At 46.5% G+C, this 25,979-nt stretch overlaps 1 protein-coding gene across 1 annotated transcript in view; it reads left to right on the top strand.

The window, feature by feature from the left end:
• Positions 1-14,446: 14,446 nt before the first annotated feature.
• The window catches only part of LOC124796227, a 166,409-nt gene continuing 154,876 nt past the window's right edge, over positions 14,447-25,979 (top strand). Inside the window, exons 1-2 of the mRNA XM_047260318.1 lie at positions 14,447-14,491; positions 14,619-14,987. Coding sequence (XP_047116274.1) covers positions 14,447-14,491; positions 14,619-14,987 — 414 coding nt within the window. The remainder of the gene's footprint in view (positions 14,492-14,618; positions 14,988-25,979) is intronic.

Raw genomic sequence — 25,979 nt, 5'->3', positions numbered from 1 at the left:
AGTCCCCTAGACTTAGAACTACTTAAACCTAACTAACCTAAGGACATCACACATCCATGCCCGAGACAGGATTCAAACCTGCGACCGTAGCAGCAGTGCGGTTCCTGACTCAAGCGCGTAGAACCGCTCGGCCACAACGGCCGGTAACGCTGGGTTTCACAACCAGTGAATATAGAAAGGTTAGTGAAATACAACTTAACTATAAAACTATATGAATTACAGTTTTTATTGGACGTTTTTACACAGCCTTGAAGGGTTTTGGTTGCTGGGTTTTCGTTGTTTTTGGATGTATAGTTTGTAGCAGAAGCGTGAGGTGCAATTTCTATCTGAGTGCCTTCTGCGGTGTAATTTTCGGTGACATAAATATACGAATGTTTTTCCATATCAGTATCGAAAATTACATTATTAATCACATACTTCGCTTATGCTAAGTTATGTGAATCGCTTCTTCTCAGCTCACTGGCAATAAGTCAACCATATGAAAAGCACGGCTCCGTGAGCTTTGTTGCACTCTAAGGCGCTTCCACCAGCACCGTCTTTCGTGCGTCTGTCAATCTGCTTGGCTTGCGATCTTTGAGGTGCCTTTTGGTTCAGATGGCTCTGAGCACTATCATCTGAGGTCATTAGTCCCCTAGGCTTAGAACTACTGAAACCTAACTAACATAACGACAGCACACACATCCATGCCCGAGGTAGGATTCGAACCTGCGACCGTAGCAGCAGCGCGGTTCCGGACTGAAGAACCTAGAACTGCTCGGCCACAACTGCCGGCGTGCCTTTTGTGTGAAGGTGCTTCCGATGACTTAGCAGCGGTTACTCGTTCAGTAGCGGTAGACTCATTGCGCTCCTCCAACATGCGAGCTAACGTCCCAAAGATGTTCGGGCTCACATGCAGTTCCTCATCGTCGAAATGTCTTGGCTCAGTCTCATCTAGGGGTTGAACCGCACGTGTCGCATTACACGCAGTAAATTAGACACCTGTGACCCTTTGGTTAAATTGTCTGGCTGATGGCAAGTTTGCGAAATTCGAAGTTAACGTAACATATAATAACAGTGATAATAAAATCTGGAACTAAATTAACGACACATAAATGATGCAGGCCACACAGTTGCGACTTGGTTAGAATAATGTTCATTCAGAAAGCAAACTAATAGCGAAAGTGGTCGTATTTAGAGTTACTGTTACACTCGAGCGCATTTCCATTTGACACAGTTCGATCATTCGCAATCTCATCGCGGAAAGTTAGAGTTCACACCAGGCGCGCGGCTGCTCACTGCTCAGGGACTAAGTCCCGCGATACCACACAACGCTAAATTTTGTATGTCGTTTCACTTCCTAGCTGCCTAAAGAACGACTGTCCGCATTCGCGTCTGCATCCGAAATGTCCCCTTCGGTGTCTGCAGGCGAACTGTCCGCTTTCGCGTCTGCACCAGCACTCCCTCCGTCCGCTTCCCGCGCGCCGAATATCCTCGCCCAGCAGACTAGGGCACTTCCCTTTCCTGAAGCCGTCCATCTGATTCGCTACAGCTTATTCTAAATTATTTCACATTTTGAAATATTTAAATAATCAAAGCTAGACCACTTTCACGTTCTAAATAAAGTAACAATAATATCCATTATTTAATAAACGTTAAATTCTTTTACATAAAATCAATACAATTTCCTTCTTAACTTTGAATGTCACGAACAGTAGCTTTGCACCAATGTGCTTTCTGATAAATAAATAAAGAACAAAAGTAACTGTTATGCACTAAAATTTACAACAGGTATTCTGTTACCTAATGATTCAATAAGGTGTCATGCTGTCATCTGGAGGAAATGATGATCTGATGCTTAACTGAAAACATTGATAATTTAAATTTACTATATCTTTTAAACAAATAAAGTTACAGAGTTGACATTTACAACATTTCTCGTTTTAATGATGCGATTCTATATGAAATGTAGATCGTTCAGATTTTAGCATTCAGGTCTTTGTTACAAAACTAGTGAATTTCACTTTAACAATAAATCCTAAACTATTATAGATATGATCACTATTCAAGTTTTAGTGGGATCACCATGAAAATTTATGAAGGATGGAAGATTAAAATTACTGTGGCTTGATTTCCTGCATTACAACAGAATTACATAGTTTTCATAAATGTTTCCATTTACAGCCGATCTTAGGCCCGCCATATCTAACATTGCTACGCCGCCGCGGCCACCAGCGGCCTCTACTGGGTTTCCCTATGACGTAGGTTCTCGTCTGTCCCAATCGCACACTACAGCGCTTAGGCCTCAATAGACAATAGACGCCTGTGAATTTCCCCATCTCGTGATGAATCTGCGCCCTTTGCAGCACGCGGTCCTGGACGACAGGGTTCGTTTCACAATTCCTGTAGGCTGACTCTTTCGGCCATATATTTAAATGAGAGCGCAATGCTCGTTAACTTACAAACAGTAAACACTGGTCGCTGTGTGATGTTTCACAGTCCTGAAAAGAAAACCCTACAACTTAACTGTTTCTTTATTTTTACAATTACCGAGTTCAGTACAAGAATGATTAACAGGTTGCAAAAAGGTCGGATTTTCTACATACTATATTAGGTATGAACGGAAAACACATCACGTTACAACCACCCATAAACTCAGCTACGGAATATTATAATTACAAAAAATTTTTCAGCATTGTCTTGTTTATTGTAGTGGAACTATGTGTCGTACAATGATATAATCCAAGAAACTACGAGAAAAATCACTGAAAATTCTTTCTCCGGCTGTACTCCAAGTACCATATGCAACTGACGTTCTTTGCTTCACCTTTGCTGATAGAGCTTTCGCGTTAACAGAATACCCTATGAAACTTCTGAAGAAACCCTTATACAGGTTCTATGAAAAGAATTTTCAGTTACAGACTGTCCAGTGCACACAGAGCACTGGATAAAGCTTTTGGTATTCTACGTTCTATGTTTCAGGTCTTCAATATTATAGAAAAAAACGAAAAAGTTTATCACGGCTACTTTATACCTGCATAACATTCTGAGAAGGCAACGAAGTCCACGTGAACTTTACACTTCTGCATGTAGTCTCGATACGGAAATCAACGGGTCAGTTATTCCTGGTCGACGGGGAAATTAGCGGAAGAGGTCTTTACCCAAATCCACTGAGAACTAATTGACGAAGAGCAGGCAACAGTGGCAAGGAAATGCTTTTGCATATCACAAGACATTTTGTTACAAACGGTGTAATCCCTGGGCAATACAGCTATTAACTCAAATCTTATCAAAATGTTTGTAATCTAATTCTCACTCTTTTTCTTTTCTTAGTCGTGTTAGGATTAAAAATAAAAACTATTGTAATGAAAAATACGTACATCTTGCAGTGTATCCACGCTTTCATTCCAAATATTTTTTTCTGCCATAAACTGGAACTCACGGAAAGTAAATCGCTTACAGGTATAACGAATTACTGCAGCTGTAAATCAACAACAAACTGTTAAATTCGTGTGTCCATGGTACCTGTAGCATGAATTCGTTATTCGGTCTATGTTGTTGTTGTGGTATTCAGTCCAGAGACTGGTTTGATGCAGCTCTCCATACTACTCTATCCTGTGCAAGCTTCTTCATCTCCCAGTACCTACTGCAACCTACATTCTTCTGAATGTGTTTAGTGTATTCATCTCTTGGTCTCCCTCTACGAGTTTTACCCTCCACGCTGCCCTCCAATACTAAATTGGTGATCCCTTGATTCCTCAGGACGTGTCCTACCAAACCGTCCTTTCTTTTGGTCGGGTTGTGGTACCATTTCCTCTTCTCCCCAATTATATTCAGTATCTTCTCATTAGTTACGTGGTCTACCCGCCTAATCTTCAGCATTCTTCTGTAGCACCACATTTCGAAAGCTTCTATTCTCTTCTTGTCTAAACTATTTATCGTACACGTTTCACTTCCACACATGGCTAAACTCCATACAAATTCTTTCAGAAACGATTTCCTGACACTTAAATCTATACTCGATGTTAACATATTTCTCTTCTTCGAAAACGCTTTCCTTCCCATTTCCATTCTACATTTTATATCCTCTCTAATTCGACCATCACCAGTTATTTTGCTCCCCAAATAGCAAAACTCCTTTACTATTTTAAGTGTCTCACTTTCTAATCTAATCCCTCAGCATTGTGTTGTACGGTGCCAGATGTCAATTTGTAGGGTTGAGGTCAGTGCCTGTTGCACGTGGTCGGTCAATACAGGTGTGGTTAAAGTTGTTTCTCTATGACACTGGAGTAATCGTCGGACTATGTCCCATATTTGCTTGGTTGGAGATAGATCCGGCAATCGAACAGGCAAAGGTAACATGTCGACTCTCTGTAGAGCACGTCGAGTTACAACAGCGGTATGTGGGCGAGAGTGTCCTAGAGTGCTGTACGTGAATGGCAGCACAACAGGTCTAATCACCAGACTGAAGTACAAATTTGTAATCAGGCTGCTTAGGAGAACCACGAGACTATTCCTGCTGTCATACGAAACAGGTGTGCGACCAGTGCGTCTGGCACACAGACAAGCTGGTTGCAGGCCCTCAACTGATATCCTCCCAGTGCCATCTCGGCACTGCGTCAGAGCCAGCATTCACCAGAACACACAACAGACCTCCGTCCAGCCGTCCAATGAGCTCTCTCTTCATGCCACTGAAGTGGCAAATAGCGACGGTTTGGGGTCAGTGGAATGCACGAAGCAGGGCGTTTGACCCGGAGTTGTCCTTGAAGTAACCGTTTTGTAACAGTTCGTTGTGTCACTGAAGTGCCAACTACTTCTCAGTTTGCTGCTGCAGATGCAGTACGATGTGCCAGAGCCCATACATCGAGCACGATGGTCTTTCCTCTCGGCTGGGGCACATGACCGTCCGGAGGCTGTCCTCTTGCTACCGTACCACCGCTGCCAACAATCATGTACAGTGGATACATTCCTGCCAAATCTCTTTGCAGTATCAGTGAAGGAACATCCACCTTTTCGTAACCCTATTACACGACCTCTTTCAAACTCCGTGAGGTGTTCATAATAGCGTCTTTCTTCCCTTCAAGACCTTCTTGACTAACGTGAACCCACCATCTCCAATCTCAAAGGTATCTAACTCTCCCGACCATTATAGCGTGCATTTAAAGCAGAAGTAATTTGCATCCTCTTAGTGGCGTCACTGGCGCCACTCTTATATGATTGGTGCGAAATTTGAACAGGCGTCATCTTTCAGATGCAGAAATACGCCAACCTACTTTCGTTTATGTCGCACAACTTCTTCTTGGTGTTGCAATTTTCTTTCCGTCGGTTTATCTCACATACAGAGGGCCTCAATCCTTTTGGATAAAATTAAAGAAGGTGACAGTGGGACATACAACCGATTATGCGGAGATAGTCAACCAATGGTCGGAAATGCATAATTATTGTGTTATGGCGTATGTCGCATAACAACAAAGTAGCTCATAGTAGTTGTTTAAAGTGACGACTGGCATTCTCAGAGCACACATTCCAACGGCGCATGACGTTCTGACGAACTCTGAGAAAGATCCCTGCTGTCTGTTGCACCAGGAAACAGACAGCTCGGATCCTAGCAAGCAGGTATTCATCCGTTTACACAGCGGGTTCATACAACGTCCTGCCGAAATCCCAGAGGAAACAGTCCAGAGCTCCTAGTGATCAAGCCGCCCATGGCCCAGGATCTTCTCTTCCAATCCAGCAATGAGGACACATGTTGTTCATTGTCAACATCAATGAAATTCTCCGACAGTCGTAAAGGTAAGATGTTGTTTTATTTGAATTTTGACCGGCTCTCTGTGGGATGAACCCCCCCCCCCCCCTCCTTTCTAAAATTTGTATCCATGGAGACAGACTTCTTCCAATTAGGATGACGCCTCTGCACATTTCTGCTGCTCTGCGGGCACAACATCCTGCCACACGGTACATCAAATGCATGTCTGCCAACTCTCGTGATGGGTAACGTTCCAGCTTTGGTTATGCGTCACGCACTGTACTCAGTACCACACCTTATATCTGACTCACCACAAGCTAATCCGAAGCGGTTGACAACTGACACCAGGTATAGAGTGGTGTGCATGCAGCACAGGTTAATGTGGCGGTGCGATGTGTGCAGTCATCATATGACACACACGCTGTAAGCCAAGTTGTGTACGGTAAGTCTGTCTGGTGGTCGCGAGTGTATGTCGTTTACCACTCCTGCCTGTTCCATTGCACAGGGAATCTTTGCGAGGGTGCGGCCGAACTGCATGTTCCGTTGCACTATATGTATTGAGACTGGCGGTAGTCGCCTCGAACTACACTCCTAGAAATTGAAATAAGAACACCGTGAATTCATTGTCCCAGGAAGGGGAAACTTTATTGACACATTCCTGGGGTCAGATACATCACATGATCACACTGACAGAACCACAGGCACATAGACACAGGCGACAGAGCATGCACAATGTCGGCACTAGTACAGTGTATATCAACCTTTCGCAGCAATGCAGGCTGCTATTCTCCCATGGAGACGATCGTAGAGATGCTGGATGTAGTCCTGTGGAACGGCTTGCCATGCCATTTCCACCTGGCGCCTCAGTTGGACCAGCGTTCGTGCTGGACGTGCAGACCGCGTGAGACGACGCTTCATCCAGTCCCAAACATGCTCAATGGGGGACAGATCCGGAGATCTTGCTGGCCAGGGTAGTTGACTTACACCTTCTAGAGCACGTTGGGTGGCACGGGATACATGCGGACGTGCATTGTCCTGTTGGAACAGCAAGTTCCCTTGCCGGTCTACGAATGGTAGAACAATGGGTTCGATGACGGTTTGGATGTACCGTGCACTATTCAGTGTCCCCTCGACGATCACCAGTGGTGTACGGCCAGTGTAGGAGATCGCTCCCCACACCATGATGCCGGGTGTTGGCCCTGTGTGCCTCGGTCGTATGCAGTCCTGATTGTGGCGCTCACCTGCACGGCCCCAAACACGCATACGACCATCATTGGCACCAAGGCAGAAGCGACTCTCATCGCTGAAGACGACACGTCTCCATTCGTCCCTCCATTCACGCCTGTCGCGACACCACTGGAGGCGGGCTGCACGATGTTGGGGCGTGAGCGGAAGACGGCCTAACGGTGTGCGGGACCGTAGCCCAGCTTCATGGAGACGGTTGCGAATGGTCCTCGCCGATACCCCAGGAGCAACAGTGTCCCTAATTTGCTGGGAAGTGGCGGTGCGGTCCCCTACGGCACTGCGTAGGATCCCACGGTCTTGGCGTGCATCCGTGCGTCGCTGCGGTCCGGTCCCAGGTCGACGGGCACATGCACCTTCCGCCGACCACTGGTGACAACATCGATGTACTGTGGAGACCTCACGCCCCACGTGTTGAGCAATTCGGCGGTACGTCCACCCGGCCTCCCGCATGCCCACTATACGCCCTCTCTCAAAGTCCGTCAACTCCACATACGGTTCACGTCCACGCTGTCGCGGCATACTACCAGTGTTAAAGACTGCGATGGAGCTCCGTATGCCACGGCAAACTGGCTGACACTGACGGCGGCGGTGCACAAATGCTGCGCAGCTAGCGCCATTCGACGGCCAACACCGCGGTTCCTGGTGTGTCCGCTGTGCCGTGCGTGTGATCATTGCTTGTACAGCCCTCTCGCAGTGTCCGGAGTAAGTATGGTGGGTCTGACACACCGGTATCAATGTGTTCTTTTTTCCATTTCCAGGAGTGTATTTCTATGAGATATGTTGTTGTTATGCGCTGTTCGCTGTGTATGTCAATAACACAATAGAAATGCATTTCTGACCATTGGTTTCCTGTTTCAACGTAATCGATTGTGCACCCAATATCACCTGTTTTACTTTTATCCAAAATACTTGAGTCTGGCTGTCTTTTTAATATATTTCACATATATCTGTACACACACTGGACGCCTACCTCTAGCGATTTCGCACTGCAGCGTCGTTTCTACGCAGCTCAGTGTTCATGACATCATATTCCCTGAACTATGTGTCGTAAAGTGCAGCAATTTTGCAGGAACATTCATCGGTGTCTGCGAATACTGCATACAGTAGAACCAAATTTCAAATGTGTGTGAATTCCTAAGGGACCAAACTACTGAGGTCATCGGTCCATAAGATTACACACTACTTAAACTAACTTATGATAAGACCGACACACACACACACCCATGACCGAGGGTGGACTCGAACCTCCAGCGGAAGCGACCGACAGAAGAGTCACGAATAAAGTAAGTAGCAAAGAAGTAATGAATTAAAAAGAGCATGCCTGATGCAGCAGTTTTACAGCAAGAACAGCGACAATGTAATAACCTATTGAATTTCTCCCTTTTATCATTTTGTGGAGGTTGTCAGAGGCCGGCCGCTGTGGCCGAGCGGTTCTAGGCACTTTATTCCGGAACCGCACGACCTCTACGGTCACAGGTTCGAATCGTGCCTCGGGCATGGATGTGTGTGATGTCCTTAGGTAAGTTAGGTTTAAGTAGTTCTAAGTTCTAGGGGAGTGATGACCTGAGATGTTAAGTCCCATGGTGCTCAGAGCCATTTGAACCATTTGAGGTTGTCAGAAAATGTTTCGTATGGGTTTGAAATTATGAGTGCAGCTTGGTGAGACTCACTAAGTACTCTCATTCACAAATAGTGGATGAATGAAGTCTGAGTATTCACGCGTAATGGGCTATACTTCTTTCGCACCCACACGCCCAACGCTTAAATAGGAAGGAGCTTCTTACATCTACAGCGATTCTTCCAGACAGTAAGTAATGTGCATACCAAGATTGGCTGAAACGGTTTAAGGCTATAGAATCAGATGATCAACATGCATTTCTACATACATTTTTATAATACGTATTGATTGTCAGAACTATGCAAACCAAACATATTATAAAATTGCGTGTACGTATGTATATGTGTATGTTCCACATCTCCTTCTAGACCACTGGATCGATTTCAAACAAGTTTGGTACTCCTATCACTTGCTGTCTGAAATTACCACTTTGGGGTTGGTTCAAAAGACTCTGAGCACCAGGGGACTTAACATCTGAGATCATCAGTCCCCTACTTAGAACTACGTAAACCTAGCTGACCTAAGGACATCACATACATCCATGCCCGAGGCAGGATTCGAACCTGCGGCCGTAGCAGCAGCGCGGCAGTGGCTGGTCCACTTTGGGAGCTAAGAACTAACTGTCTCTTTAAAGTGGGGGGGGGGGGGGGGGGGGGAGGTAGAAAAAGGAAGTAACCGACGCGGTGGTAGTCAGTATTTGACAGTGAGAGCACGTAGTGCAGTCAGCTTCACACATAATTTCAAAACTTCATGATACTTTTTCTCGGTGACAACCCCCACAAAATGATGACAAGAAAAAAGTTCATGGCTTACAAGATGCTCTTGCGGAGAGACCCGGTGCTCGGCAGGGCGCCGAGTCTTGTATTCCGGTGTCAGAATTTTTGTTCCTTCGGCTCGCCTTAAGTGGACCGAGAACAATCCGTGTCTCTCGAAAACTTTGTATCTGCAACGTTTACAGACTCTTCGTCGCTGTACCTACCACTGAAAACGCCGATGTAGGTTATACAAAAGTAGCTGCATGAGCTTTCAGGCGACTATTTCCCTTAAAGTTGAGTAAAATATATACTCTAAGGCGAAAAAGACAAAAAACTACCCACCATAAAGAAATTATCCAAGTGCGACGGAATTCGGTAGATGTGATGTACATGTGCAGATAAAAATGATCACAATTTCACAAAAATGTATGATTTATTCGAGAGAAAGAACATCACAAATTGAGTAACTCAATAACACGTTAATCCACCTTTGGCGTGTATGCAGTCAGTTATTCGGTTTGGCACTGATTTATAGAGTTATTCGACGCCTCTTGATGGATATCGTGCCAAATTCTGTCGAAGTGGCGCGTCAGGTCATCAAAATTCCAGGTTGGTTGGAGGGCCCTGTCCCCAATGCTCCAAACGTTTTAAATTGGGGAGAGATCGGATGAACTTGGTGGCCAAACTAGGGTTTCACAAGCACGAAGACAGGCAGTAGAAACTCTTGCCTTGCGTGGCCGGGTATTATCTTGCTGAAATATAATCCGAGGACGGCTTCTTTTGAAGGGCAAGACAACGGGGCTTAGAATGCCGGCTGTAAGGGTCCCGCGGATGACGACCACAGCGGGGCTCCTGCTGCCGAATAAGGTGGGACTCCACAGCATCCGTCACTCCCGGCTGTCGTGCCTTACGGCCTGTGACGATCAGGTTGGCATCCCAGCGCTGTGCTGCGCGGTCCGGACTCTCATTGACCAGAGTGGAATTGTCGGACCATTATGGAAAGGGCTCCCCAACCAGCTCGAGATTTTGAAAATCTAACTCCCCAGTTGGTAAGAATTTGATGCAGTATCTCTCAGGCGGAAATCGAACAACTCTACGAATCAGTGCCACGCCGAACAACTGTTTGCCTAAGGACCAGAGGTGGACCAGTGTGTTCCTGACTCGCTGAATTTGTGAAGCTCCTTGTCTTGAATATATCATCTAATTTTTCTGAAAGTATATTCGTTTGTTTGTCTCTATTGCTACATCACATCTACCGATTTTCGCTCCATTCTGATAATACCCTCATAATGCGCCTTTTCTAGGGCATTTCATAGTACGGTTTTTGTCAAAGCTAAGTACATTGTTGTTCTCAGCACACAATAAGTGCTCTTGCTCCAGCAAGGTCTCTGTATTGCATTAAAAATTTTCATCCACTATTACTATTTCTGAATCGAAAACACGTGACCGGAGAAGACTAACACCAGATGTTCAAGTGGTTCAAATGGCTCTGAGCACTATGGGACTTAACTTCTGAGGTCATCAGTCCCCTAGAACTTCGAACTACTTGAACCTAACTAACCTAAGTACATCACGCACACCCATGCCCGAGGCAGGATTTGAACCTGCGACCGTAGCGGTCGCGCGGTTCCAGACTGTAGCGCCTAGAACCGCTCGGCCACCCCGGCCGGCTAACACCAGATGTCTCTGAATCAGAATAATTACTTTTTTCACGGAGATCACCCCGAATTTTTCTTGCCGTCAGAGACTCCCCTGTGTGACAATAACTAAGTACAGTTCTACGCACTACCTTTTCGTTAAACTCGTCAAATTACCTAGATTTCCGTTTTGGTTTATATCCCTTTCTTGGAGAAACAAAACATGTGCTCAGATCTGGAGATTCTGTCGATGTTACTGTATTGAGTTAATATGGATTACGGTAGATTTGGGAATACCACAAGGTATTGCTGTCAGTTTATGAATTTTCAGTTTATGAATTTTCTCCTGGGTGCCTTAGTGTTTGTCAGACCAGCAGAAGAAGCATCACCACATTCGATGCGACAGTCTTAGTTTGTTTCCGAATGCCTTACCGCCTTTTACACACACCGGCCGGTGTGCGCACTACGCAAGTCCGAAATCAGGCACGAACAAACGATACCGCAAGGTAACACTCAAGATACGGCTGGCGCTGACATGCACCACTGGAGCGGCGGGTGTGTGTGTGTGTGTGTGTGTGTGTGTGTGTGTGTGTGTGCGCGCGCGCGCGCCAGCGAAGCTGTGAAGCGGACAAATGATAGCGCTTCGCGCCACGCGACGCCACGCAGTGCGCATGCCCTAGAGCTGCCTGTTTTGGTGACGGCCAGCATGTCAGTGGGAGCCGACCCCTGGTGAAGGGACAGCTGACACACACAGGAGAGATGGAAATAACCGGAACGAATCTGTTAGGCTGAAAACGTTCTCATCACCAGTATTTGGATGATAAATCAGGAGAGTACGTCTGAAGTTCCTCATCATCAGGTTTCATCCTGGGCCATATTCTGATTCTTTCTGTAGTCACGACATATGACACTGTTGATGGTGATCCATCTGCTGAGTCAGAATGTTAAGTTCTGCGTCCTCCTTGGTGCTATTCGAAAGGATTAGAGTTTGTGTCGGAATCAGGTTTCTTTTTTTCTCATTGTCATCATCATATTTATGTTAGCTATGGTTGCTGGAGAAGCTTGAAAACCACGCACATTCGAGACTGTTTAGACGTGCGACGTGAAAGGAGAACCCAGAAGCGAGCACTGTTCCAAGTAGACTGGCCCAGTCCTCGCTACTTTTGCCTGATCGTTATCCTGCTGGAATATGACGGGTGGTGTTGCCGAAAGACAGTGGTATTTCGCACTCTAACACCATTCTGCTTGGATGAATGCTGCTCACCTGGCTCTCAACGCACATAGAATGAGAGCGGACGTTGAACCCAGTTCCTTCCCAAACCATCACTTTTGTCGCCTGTGCAGTACGCAGACCGATAGTCTCTGATTACCACAAGTCTGTGCGATGCAGCTATTATGCAGAGCGTATTGAAGTATAACTTATGCAAAAGCCTCTGGATTTGGCTTCTCAACATGTAAGCAATGACGCTCATGTGTCTGGGGCTGTCTGCAGTGCGTGCGATGCTATTAATATGCCCAGTGCAATCTGTAGTGCATGTAATGATGCTCAAGTGTGTTCTCTGTTGTAATCTACGCCTCCGCACACGTATCATAGCAGTGTCAGGTTCCGTGTGAAGCAAAAATGTGGCAATGTGTCACACTTGCTTTCCAGATCCCTGTCCCTCTGTCCCGTTCTAACTCATCCGATCGCTGACGACACTTTACTGAATGAACTCTGGACTCACATGAGTGAGGCATTGTTGTGCCTGTGACGACACAGCACTCTGGATCTGTTATCATTAGTATACTGCTACACACATCGTAACAGTTTGTGCATAGTAGTGTCTTTCTTTGTGAGTCCTGCAATATTTCACAAACTTTAGTGCTTTAAGAACATGCGCAAACAGTTCTAATACAGGACACAGTAAAGGTACCTCTAAAATACAGCGAAGGAGAGATTCAGCCTCCGACTTCCACGGAAATGATAAACGAAATGTTAAAAGAGTCAACAATTTGGAGTTCCTCATAAAAGTGGCTCTCATTAGCAAATAAGAAAAGGGCGTCAACTAAATAAGAATTATAAAATCTGGAGTCGACCGACATGCTATTCTTCAATTTCTTTACACATTTTTGCTTATGTAATGGAGACAAAGACATATTTTGCAGAGCAATTTCTTTCCTTTGGAAACACATTTCTTCACTTCTAAAAGAACAAGTATACAAAAGTAAGCGATCCATTCTATCGCTGCGTTATGGAATCGAACGTCTGCAGTTGCATTTGAAACCCAACAGTTACTGTGGTAACAACAACTAGTGCTGAGGACAAATCAAACACATCATTCACGCATCACGTTGTGTGCTCAACACTCCTCCTCGGACAGATGGCCCGCATACTGTTCCATCACTGCGGAGCAGGGGTTGCATTGAGCATTGTCACTTCACAGTTAGTTACTTTAAAACGCAACAGGTACCGAAATCAAGGCGAATTGCTGACAGTGAATGACATTACTTTATCCGTGCAACATCCAGGTATTTCTTTAACTGAGGTGAAATTTCATTGAAAATCATACATACAAAGTCCACATTAAAAACTTTGGAACAGTGCAATCTATGTTTAGACAAGGCCTAAAACTATAATCCACTTCCAAAAGATAGCCGAGCGGTGTAAGGCGCTGCAGTCATGGACTGTGCGGCTGATCCCGGTGGAGGTTCGAGTCCTCCCTCGGGCATGGGTGTGTGTGTTTGTCTTTAGGATAATTTAGGTTAAGTAGTGTATGAGCTTAGGGACTGATGACTTTAGCAGTTAAATCCAAATTTCACACACATTTTTTGAACACTTCCAAAACGTCAGCATTGTATTTATGCACTACTCTTTCACTAAAACAAACTAGAAAGACTGAAGATCCCCGTTAATGTATAGAATGTGTCAGGTATGAAGGGAAGCCAGAGCGTGTTACATCACACGTTTTTCCAACAGAATTCTTCTTTGCCATCATCAGGTGACAGTAAGGGATCACTGAGTAAATCTCAACTACTGGTCTTGATAGCCTCGAGAAACTCGCCAGCCATTGCTTTATGTAGTGATATCACTTAGAAAAGAATTCAGCGGGATACCTGTGTTATAGCACGCAAGAACTTTTCATCAAGCCGAGGTGGGTAGACCACATGGTGCACCAGGATCGTGTTGAACCACGGCTGTTCCAGAGTCGCACACAACACACGAACTACGTATTAATGAAGGAAAGAAGTTTCCTAGGTGAGTTTGCGATCATTGGCAAATACATATCTTTATTTGTAACATCGTACCGGCTAATGTTACCATGACACTTAACTTATAAACTGATAGCGTCCACAGGCAGAAAAATAATTTTCTCATTGACAACAAGATTCTTCAAGTGAGTATAGCACAAATCACGACATATTCCTCTGGTGGTACATTGTTAGAATTTAATAAGTCGGCAAGTGTGAGGGTACCGACCAACGTACAGAGATGTCTGGGCTTCAGCTGGTTAGAGATAAACAACTGGGGCGTGAGGTAAATTTTGGTCTAAGGACAGCTGGTCAGTTGCTGGTAGTAATGACTGGGCGGACGATTTACCAGCAGAGGCTGTCGCCGCCCACAGTGCCGCTAGTACAGTGGCGCGCTCCACGTGTGCCCACAGGATGCGCAGCAGCAGCAGCAGCAGGGAGCGCAGGCGGCGCCGCCCCCCGAGGGCGCGGGCCCCCCGCCGCCGCCGCTGCCGCCGCCGCCCCCGCCGCCCCCGGCCAGCCCCGGCGCCGGCGCCGACCCCGGCGCGGACGAGGAGCGCGACCCGGTGTGGCGCGCGGCGCGCTTCCTGCGGGCCTACTACCGCGAGCTGGCGGCGCGGGAGCCGTCGCGGGCGCCGCCGCCCCCGTGGGCGCCGCAGCTGCCGGCGGGCGCGCTGCACGCCGCCGCCTTCGAGCCCGCGCTGCAGCTGGCGCCGCTGCGGCCCGGAGAGCCAGAGCCGCGAGACCGCATCCGCGCCGACCAGCTGCTCGCGCCGCTCAGGGTACGTGGCTGGCGTCTACAGGTACAGCTGCCTATGCAGCTTCAACACGATACTACGTAGTGACTGGCATATTGTGACGAGCCAGTTGCTCGTCCACCATTGACCAGACGTTTTCAATTGGTGAGAGATCTGGAGAAAGTGCTGGCCAGGGCAGCAGTCGAACATTTTCTGTATCCTCAAAGGCCCGTACAGAACCCGAAACATGCGCTCGTGCACTATCCTGCTGAAATGTAGGGTTTCGCAGGGATCGAATGAAGGGTAGAGCCACGGGTCGTAACACATCTGAAATGTCACGTCCACTGTTCAAAGTGCCGTCAGTGCGAACAAGAGGTGACCGAGACGTGTCACCAATGGCACCCCATACCGTCACGCCGGGTGACACGCCAGTATGGTGATGACGAATACATTCTTCAAATGTGCGTTCACCGCGATGTCACCATGCGGCGACCATGGATGCGACCATCATAATGCTGTAAACTGAACCTGGATTCATCCGAAAAAATGATGTTTTGCCATTCGCGCACCCAGGTTCGTCGTTTAGTACACCATCGCAGCCGCTCCTGTCTATGATGCAGCGTCAAGGGTAACCGTAGGCATGGTCTCCGAGCTGATAGTCCATGCTGCTGCAAACGTCGTCGAACTGTTCGTGCAGGTGGTTGTTGTCTTGCAAACGTCCCCATCTATTGACTCAGGGATCGAGACCTGGCTGCACGATGCGTTACAGCCATGCGGATAAGGTGCCTGTCATCTCGACTGCTACTGATACGAGGCCGTTGGGATCCAGCACGGCGTTTCGTATTACCCTCCTCAACCCACCGATTCCATATTCTGCCAACAGTCATTGGATCTCGACCAACGCAAGCAGCGATGTCGCCATACGGCAAACCGCAATCGCGATAGGCTATAATCCGACCTTTGTCAAAGTCGGAAACGTGATGCTACGCATTTCTCCTCCTTACACGAGGCATCACAACAACGTTTCACCAGGCAACGCTGGTCAACTGCTGTTTGTGTATGAGAAATTGGTTGGAAACTTTCCTCATGTCAGCACGTTGTAGGTGTCGCCACCGGCGCCAACCTTGTGTGAATGCTCTGAAAAGCTAATCATGTGCATATCACAGCATCTTTTCCAGTCGGTTAAATTTCCCGTCTGTAGCACGTCATCTTCGTGCTGTAGCAATTTTGATGGCCAGTAGTGTACTATCACCATAGCCGTAACTACACCGCGAAGCCGACTATGGCTGTCAGTAGAGGCTATCCAGTAAGGTGGAAACATGTCTGGCAGTGGGTGCCTGCCACTCGGCTGAGATCAAACATCTCCAGCCACAAAAATTTCTGGCAGGGGCTGACAGCTACTCAGCTAGGGTCAGTTAGCTCTGGACATACTGCTCTAGACGTCCACTCTGTGAGGTACAAACACGTCTGTTCCTAGCTGGCTGTCAACCAGCTCTACCACATCGCTCGAGACTTGCGTTCAGGGAAGTAAAAAGATTTCTGACAATGACTACTTGCCATTTGGCTAGTATCAGCCAGGTCCATCCGCATAGGTCGAGAGATGGTGTCAGTGACAGACGAACATGTCTGGCAGTGGATGGTTGCTACTCGGCTAGGGTGGTCAAGCTCTGGCCACATTGCCCGAAGCACTGCCGTGTGTTACAAACGTGCCTAGCAGTGGAATCATGTCACTTTTCAGGGGCTGGTCAGTTCCAGCCACATTGCTCGAGACATAGGCGCAGTGAGATGCAAACATGTCTGGCAGTCATTGCACTGGACCTAGGTGAAGGTGAGCCAGTTTTGACCATATTGTTCGACACATGGGCTTAGTGTGGTTCAAACATGCCTGGCAGTGGCTTCCTGCTACTAGCTCCAGACACACTGTTCATTATATGGGTTCAGTAAGATGCAAACATATCCAAAGTGTCTGCCTGTAACTCAGCTGGGGTCAGCCATCTCCAGACACATTGCTTGAGACACTTGCTCAGTGAGGTTTAAATACACTCATGGAAATTGAAATAAGAACACCGTGAATTCATTGTCCCAGGAAGGGGAAACTTTATTGACACATTCCTGGGGTCAGATACATCACATGATCACACTGACAGAACCACAGGCACATAGACACAGGCAACAGAGCATGCACAATGCCGGCACTAGTACAGTGTATATCAACCTTTCGCAGCAATGCAGGCTGCTATTCTCCCATGGAGACGATCGTAGAGATGCTGTATGTAGTCCTGTGGAACGGCTTGCCATGCCATTTCCACCTGGCGCCTCAGTTGGACCAGCGTTCGTGCTGGAGGTGCAGACCGCGTGAGACGACGCTTCATCCAGTCCCAAAAAATGCTCAATGGGGGAAAGATCCGGAGATCTTGCTGGCCAGGGTAGTTGACTTACACCTTCTAGACCACGTTGGGTGGCACGCGATACATGCGGACGTGCATTGTCCTGTTGGAACAGCAAGTTCCCTTGCCGGTCTAGGAATGGTAGAACGATGGGTTCGATGACGGTTTGGATGTACCGTGCACTATTCAGTGTCCCCTCGACGATCACCAGTGGTTTACGGCCAGTGTAGGAGATCGCTCCCCACACCCTGATGCCGGGTGTTGGCCCTGTGTGCCTCGGTCGTATGCAGTCCTGATTGTGGCGCTCACCTGCACGGCGCCAAACACGCATACGACCATCATTGGCACCAAGGCAGAAGCGACTCTCATCGCTGAAGACGACACGTCTCCATTCGTCCCTCCACTCACGCCTGTCGCGACACCACTGGAGGCGGGCTGCACGATGTTGGGGCGTGAGCGGAAGACGGCCTAACGGTGTGCGGGACCGTAGCCCAGCTTCATGGAGACGGTTGCGAATGGTCCTCGCCGATACCCCAGGAGCAACAGTGTCCCTAATTTGCTGGGAAGTGGCGGTGCGGTCCCCTACGGCACTGCGTAGGATCCTACGGTCTTGGCGTGCATCCGTGCGTCGCTGCGGTCCGGTCCAAGGTCGACGGGCACGTGCACCTTCCGCCGACCACTGGCGACAACATCGATGTACTGTGGAGACCTCACGCCCCACGTGTTGAGCAATTCGGCGGTACGTCCACCCGGCCTACCGCATGCCCACTATACGCCCTCGCTCAAAGTCCGTCAACTGCACATACGGTTCACGTCCACGCTGTCGCGGCATGCTACCAGTGTTAAAGACTGCGATGGAGCTCCGTATGCCACGGCAAACTGGCTGACACTGACGGCGGCGGTGCAGAAATGCTGGGCAGCTAGCGCCATTCGACGGCCAACACCGCGGTTCCTGGTGTGTCCGCTGTGCCGTGCGTGTGATCATTGCTTGTACAGCCCTCTCGCAGTGTCCGGAGCAAGTATGGTGGGTCTGACACACCGGTGTCAATGTGTTCTTTTTTCCATTTCCAGGAGTGTATGTCCAACAATGTCTACCTGCCAGACTAGGGTTAGCCACGTATGACCACACTGCTGTATATGCGGGCTCAGTGAGGTACAAACATATCTGCCACTTTTATATGATCAGCGAGCTACGACCACATTGCTCGAGTTGTGGGATGTGTGAGGTACAAACATGTCTGCTAGTGGCAGCTTGCCACCCGACAAGGTTAAGCCACATCGGCCACAATATTTGAAACGAGAGCTCAGTGAGGTATAAAGATGTCTGGCAGTGGCTACCTGCCACTCAGGAAGTGTGAGCGAGCACCAGCTGCACTGCTCGAGATGTGGGCTCAATGAGGTGTGTGCATGTTTAGGTGTGGCTGCCTGTGAGCTGGGCAGGGCCACATTGCTCGAGGTGTGATCTCAGTGCTGTTCAAATGCGTGTGGCAGTGGCTGCCTGCCACTCAGCTAGGGTCAGCCAGATCCAGCCATTCTGCTCACGACATGTGTTCTGTGAAGTACAAACACGTCTGGCAGTGGCAGCCTACAACTTGACCCCGATGCACCAGGCGAGAGTGGCAACAGCCAAAAGTGATCATCATGTACACTGATCTAGTGTCAATATAAACTTGTCCAGTCGACAGCAATGTCACCTGGTGAGGAATGCCTGCTACTCAAACAACTCATGGGGCATGTAGTATCAGCGAGCATGCTGTCAGTGTGTAGAATGGGGAAGGCGAGCAATTATTCGACTTTGACCGTGGAGACACTGTGCTCAGCTTGAGCATTTCAGAAACTGCACGACTTGTTGGCTGTGGTGACTGTCTTCAACGCTTGGTGAAACCGAGTTGAAACCATGTCCAGACATCGAGATATATATTACAGATGTCGGACGTTGAAGACTGAGCAGACTGGTGAAACAGGACAGGCGGCGAACTGTGGTGGAGCTAACATCATACTTTAATGTTGGGTATGGTACAAGTATAAACCGAACACTACTGATGATGGGCCTCCGCAGCTGATGATCTATTCATGTTCCAGTGTTGTACATGCTGTTCTTCAATTTCTTTACACATTTTTGCTCTGGTAATGGAGACAACGACATATTTTGTAGAGGAATTTTTTTTCTTTGAAAACACATTTCTTCACTTCTACAAGAACAAATATGCAAAGCAGGTGGTCCATTCTGTCGCTGCGTTATGGAATCGAACGTCTGCAGTTGCATTTGAAACCCAACAGCTACTGTGGTAACAACAAGTAGTGCTGAGGACAAATCGGACACATCATTCACGCATCACGTTGTGCAGTCAACACTCTTCCTTGGACAGATGGTCCGCATAACGTTCCACCACTGTTCAGCAGGGGCTGCATTGAGCATTGTTACCTCATCAGTTAGTTGCTTTAAAACGCAACAGGTACCGAAATGACGGCGAATTGCTGACAGTGAATGACATTACTTTATCCGTGCAACATCCAGATATTTCTTTAACGGAGGTTAAATTTCATTCAAAATCATACATACAAAGCCCACATTAAAAACTTTGGAACAGTGCAATCTATGTTTACACATGGCCTAAAACACCATGACATCAGCAAGTACGACTGAAATGGACATGTGGCCGTCGGCACTTTACGTTGGCGGAGTGGCAAAGTATTGCGTTGTATGATGAAACTCGATACCGTCTTCATCATGCCAATGGGAGGTTGTCAACCTGTCTTCTTCCAGGGGAACAGCTTCTTGACACCTGTACTGCGTGAAACCTGGATTGCAGAACGGAGACAAGCTGGCGGCAACTCCATTGTGCTCGGGAAAACATTCATGTGAGAATCCATGGGTCCAGTGGAGCTTGTGCAAGGCACCATGACAGCCAAGGAGTATCGTGGTTGCAGACCACTTACACCCCATCATCACGACCATCTTCTCCAACGGCAGTGGCATTTTTCAACAAGATAATGCGCAATGTCACAAGGCTAGGAGTGTGACGGAGTGGTTTGAGGAACACAGTGGCGCATTCCAGTAGAAGTTCTGGCCAAAACTGAACCCAATCGAACACATCTGGGATGTGATTGAACGAGACATCAGAGCCCATCGCCCTACTCCCTGAAATTAACAGGTATTAGGTGAACTGTGTGTGCAGATGTGGTGCCAAGCCCTCCAGCGACCTACCAAAACCTCACTGCATACATGCCACGACGATTGCCGCTGTTATCCGTGCTAAAGGTGTAAAACCGCCTGTTATGTAGATGGTCGTAACGTTTTGGCTGATCTGTGCAGAAACATCGACTGCATCCATTTTTGTCTCAGAAGACAAAACTTATCAAAGAGGATATAACTGGAAAAATAGAAAGATGAGATTTACGTTTTCGTCAGGTTATTCCTTGCATCCCACAGCATCTTTTGTCCTCCTACGAACTCACGGTAAGAGCGGTTGCTGTGTTCGAGTAATGCTGTTGTTACAGCGCACAATCTTGGTGCCACAAAGGCTAGAGACTGCACAGGGGACTGACAGTTATTTCTCAAGTTTGTTTTTCTTCTTTCTTTGTGCTATCTCCCAGTTTTGTTCTATTCCACAAAAAATAGCTGTATGTAATTTGGTGTTAATGGTAAAACTGAGAACCCACATGTGAAAAACAAAACGAAAATCGCATAAAGTTGATTTCTTATTTCAAAAAATATTGTTTATGAATGACTGGTTAAGTAATAACATTTTTTAATTTACACTTAGTTATAAATACTCTTGTATTAAGATTAACAATGAAAATTTATAAAGCTACTATGTAAAAAGTATGTTTTGCAGTTACATTGTGTAAGTTACATTTCCTTTTCAAACCTGCTATTCAGTGTAAAGTCAAATTTTATGAGTTGGAAACTTATGGCGATACTAAGAAGCAGTCTGAGGTACACATTGATTATCTATCTCCTGTTTTATTATTTTATTCTTTCATTTATTTTATTTTACTTTTTTTGTAAATTATTTATGATAGTCTTCCGTTTGTCTGACGTCGTCTCAACTAGATCGTTACAAATTTCAGTTTAATAAACTGGCATAGAGCATTGAAGGAACATTCAATTTCTTGCCACAATAACTGTCTTAAGGAATGTGGCACTGAAATCATACATGGCAGAAATTGCTGTTATTTTACTAGAAACAAACTGTTCAGTTATTGATGATTCCCGACACTTGATCACTTCTCGCTTGAGTCCTTCTAATATTTACGTTGGTGGTTCTGCCTCACGATTCGATACCAGTTTTATTTTCCATTCAGGAGACTAATTTGAATCATAAACGTCCAGGGTGAGAAGAAAGGAACCATAACCGATTTTTCAGTTTTATAGCCACATATGAGAAATATTACGCTCAATAACTTGATTTCTATAATGTTTTGAAATAACGCTGTAATCCAAATGATGTGCTTTCGCTTCTCAAGTGACACGGAGACTCCAGAAATGGTTTCTCTTCTCATGCTCAGAATCAAAATTCATCACGAACATAAAACATTTACAAGTAATAAATAGCTCCCAACATTCACGTTGCACCTTGCTTACACCCTGGAATAAGGTAAAATGACATGCTGTTTCTATAAGAGAGATCGCAGTTAATTCTAAACCTTCAAAATAATCGTCTCAAGGCTGCTGTTCTTTAAAAGTATCTCAGACACAATCGAGGATTCGAGATATATTGTTTTGATCCAAGTTGTCTTTAAGTTTTCAGTATTCAGTTCCAGTCTCGAATTTACCAACATCGATACTAGAGCAAGTAGTATGAAATTTTTCAAGATTTTTATGGTCTCACCAAAAATGCTTCTAAGAACGGTCTCATGTATCTGGTGCCCATAAGAGGTCATCTTTTCCAGAAAAGTTTCTTACAATAACTAAAACACCTCTAAAAGAGCGTCTATTTGATGCTGTTGAGTGAAAAGCTAACGCTTCCAGATAGTACTGGGAAAGCCCCTTTAAAGAGAGTTTCAGAAACATCTTCTGCCAGGTCTTACTGGATATTTCTTTTCTTTTCAAATACATTTTTGTATAAGATATATATGTTACAAGCCCATAAATATGTAGCTAACTGATTTGCAAAATTTCATTCTTGTTTTCTAGCGGCACTCGTGCCTTTTCCAGGAGGGGGGGGGGGGGGGGCTTAGGGGCGCTCAACATCGAGGTCATCAGCCCTTTTTCAGGGGAAGCCAGTGTTCTCTTATAAGCTCTGTTTCTCAGATAATTACCTACTTAAATTTGGCCTTCGTTTCTTTTAACCGATGACTGAACAAGACCTGGCTTTCTTTTTCGGTAGTAGTAGTAATCTTCAAAGCATTAGTACGTGTCACAGCCTGAAGATTTTGCGAAAAGGCACGTTTCATTACGTCTTTGAACTTCCGACTATCTTTCAGCATATTACTGCAGTTGCCTCAAAGGTTCTGAAGGAGTTCCTCAGTTCCTGTGTTGGAATTTTTGCTTTTCTTCAAAAAATCATTACTTTTCCCACAGTTAACGTGACACTTCTAGACATAGTTAATTTATATACCTGAAAATTGTAAATGAAAACCATTAACGTTACCTGGCCTATAGTAAATTACTTTCGGTTTCTTCATGCAGGTAACGCCTGAGAAAATACATCCTATTTCACATGTAAACTGAAGACATTGCTCATAATACAGCTCCTCCTCTCCCTCGAAAAGAGCACAGTGGTGATTAGGGTTGTCGGTCTAAAAGAATGGCGTCTTAGCTCTGTCTTGGGGTCAATTCTGCGTTACACCAACTAACGAATGTTTCGTGTGAAATTATAATCTATTCGGTTAAAAAATTGAAGTAAGTAACTTGTTTACGTTAGGCAACGACTGAATTTACCCTGCAAAAGTAATACTTGGGTAAAACTGATGTCTTTTTCCTATATTTCACGTTTTTGAAGATTATTTTATTGAGCTCAAATTTTAAGCAGTTCATTACTGATTGGAATAGAACCATGTTGAGAAGCTGTGCAAGAAAAATTATGATTTTTTTAAATGTGGCATATAAGAGCCATCAATTTGGGCTGGTATTAAGAGAGGAACGTTGATCTCTTTGTATTTGTATTTATGACTTGTGTATTTATGACTACTATGCAGTAGGGAAGTATCAGATTTTGATATGAAGTAATAAAAGGGATTCATAAGCAAATTATGGCTATTGATAACTCCAAGTGTCAGTCCAGTATGCCTAGCACATAGACAGGTTGGTTGCAGAGCCACAACCGACCCCTTCTGACCAACACACCGTTATGACTGACACCGAGGTGGAACCAGCTTACATTGGGAAACAGACAGATGTCAAGCCTGCCGTCCAGTGAGCTATGACTTGACACCACTGAAGTGGGATGCATGCTACAGGGCTTCTGGCTGGGAGCTTTCCTTGAAGTAGCCTATTTGTAACAGTTTGTTTGCGTCACTGTGGTGCCAACCGCTGTCAAATTGGTGCTGCAGATGCAGGACGATGCACCAGAGCCATACACCGAACACGACAGTCTTCCCTCTCAGTAGTCTCACGTGCCTGTCCAGAGCCGTCTTCTTGCGATCGTACATACCCCTGACCATCGCTGTCAACAATAAACCTATTACACCATCCCATCCAAACTACACTGAAGAGCCAAAGAAACTGGTACACATGCTTCACATTGTGTAGGGTCCCCGCGAGAACACAGAAGTGCCGCAGCACGACATTGCATGGACTCGACTAATGTCTGAAGTAGTCCTGCAGGAATCTGACACAATGAATCCTGCTGGGCTGCCCGTAAATCGGTAAGAGTATGAAGGGGTGGAGACCTCTTCTGGACAGCAGGTTGCAAGGCATCCCCGATACGCTGAATAATGTTCATGTCTGGGGAATTTGGTGGCTAGCGGAAGTGTTTACACTCAGAAGAGCGTTCCTGGAGCCACTTTATAGAAATTCTGGACGCGTTGGGTATCGCCTTGTCCTGCTGGAATTGCCAAAGTCCGTCCGAATGCACCATGGACATGAATGGATGCAGGTGATCAGACAGAATGCTTACATATGTGTCACCTGTCAGAGTCGTAACCAGAAGTATCAGGTGTCCAATATCATTCCAATTGTAGACGCTCCACACCATTACAGAGCCTCAACCAGTTTGAACAGTCCCCTGCCGACATGCAGTATCCATGGATTGCCTCTGAGCACTATGGGACTCAACTGCTGAGGTCATTAGTCCCCTAGAACTTAGAACTAGTTAAACCTAACTAACCTAAGGACATCACAAACATCCATGCCCGAGGCAGGATTCGAACCTGCGACCGTAGCGGTCTTGCGGTTCCAGACTGCAGCGCCTTTAACTGCACAGCCACTTCGGCCAGCTATCCATGGATTCGTGAGGTTGTCTCCATACACATACACGTTCATCAGCTCGATAGAATTTGAAACATGGCTTCTTCGACCAGGCAACACCTTTCCAGTCATCAACAGACCAATATCGGTGTTGACGGGTCCCGGTGAGGGGTATAGCTTTGTGTCATGCAGTCATCAAGGGTACATGAGTGGGTCTTCGGCTCAGAAAGCCCATATCGATGATGTTTCGTTGACTGGCTTGCACGCTGACACTAGTGGACAGCCCAAACATTGAAATCTGCAGCAGTTTGCGAAAGGATTGCACTTCTGAGACGTTGAACGATTCACTTCAGTCGTCGTGGGTCCCGTTGCTGCAGAATATTTTTCCGGATGCAGCGATGTCAGAGATTTAACGTTTTACCGGATTCCTGATATTCACGGTGCCATCGTGATATGGTCGTACGGGAAAATCCCCACTTCATCACTGACTTGGAGATGCTGTGTCCTATCGCTCGTGCACCAACTATAACACCACGTTGAAACTCATTTAAATCTTGATAACCTGCGACTGTAGCAGCAGCAACCGATCTAACAACTGCACAATTTTTTTCCTTTATTGTGATTTCATTCCCCTGCCCCATATGGGGAGGGAAGGGCTGTCAGCGGCACAATCCGCCGCTCTTCAGCCGAGTGGCATGACAACTAAGACAAGAATTAAATGTTACATATATAAGGCGATAGAAAAGGGGAACATAAAACAGAATGAGGGGAAATAGTGGAGGTAAAAATACGCTGCCATGGAGACGTTCATGGGTGGACAATTAAAAAAGTTGACATAAAGTTAAAAAGCACAGTTGGCGATTCTTAAAACACAAAGAAGACAGTGCAGGCAGACACACATGTTAAAAGTCAGGCACCATATTAAAAACGTTTCAGAGCAACATACTTAAAACCCACTTGGAGCACACATGATGAAGAATAAAACTGCCATACGGGACCTACTGAGGGAGAGGCTGGAGGATGAATAGGAGGGGAGAGCAAGGGGCAGCAGGGGAAGCAGCGGGATGAAAAGAGTAGGGGTGTCAGTGGGTGCACTAAGAGACAGGAGACTGGTGGGGCAGTAGATGAAGAGGGACGACAAGGCAGGAGGGAGTGCAGAGACACTGAAGGGGAGCACTGGAGAGGAAGGGGGAGTAGGAGGGGAAAGCCACCCAGGAGAAGGGAGGGGGAGGAGAGGGAGCCCTGAGGAGGAGGCAGGAGGAAGATGGGGTTAGACGTGGTAGGAAGGGTAGATGT

This window comes from Schistocerca piceifrons, chromosome 4 (genome assembly GCF_021461385.2).
Source record: "Schistocerca piceifrons isolate TAMUIC-IGC-003096 chromosome 4, iqSchPice1.1, whole genome shotgun sequence".
NCBI classification, from domain to species: Eukaryota; Metazoa; Arthropoda; class Insecta; order Orthoptera; family Acrididae; genus Schistocerca; species Schistocerca piceifrons.
This window is presented reverse-complemented; position numbering and strand designations above follow the sequence as displayed.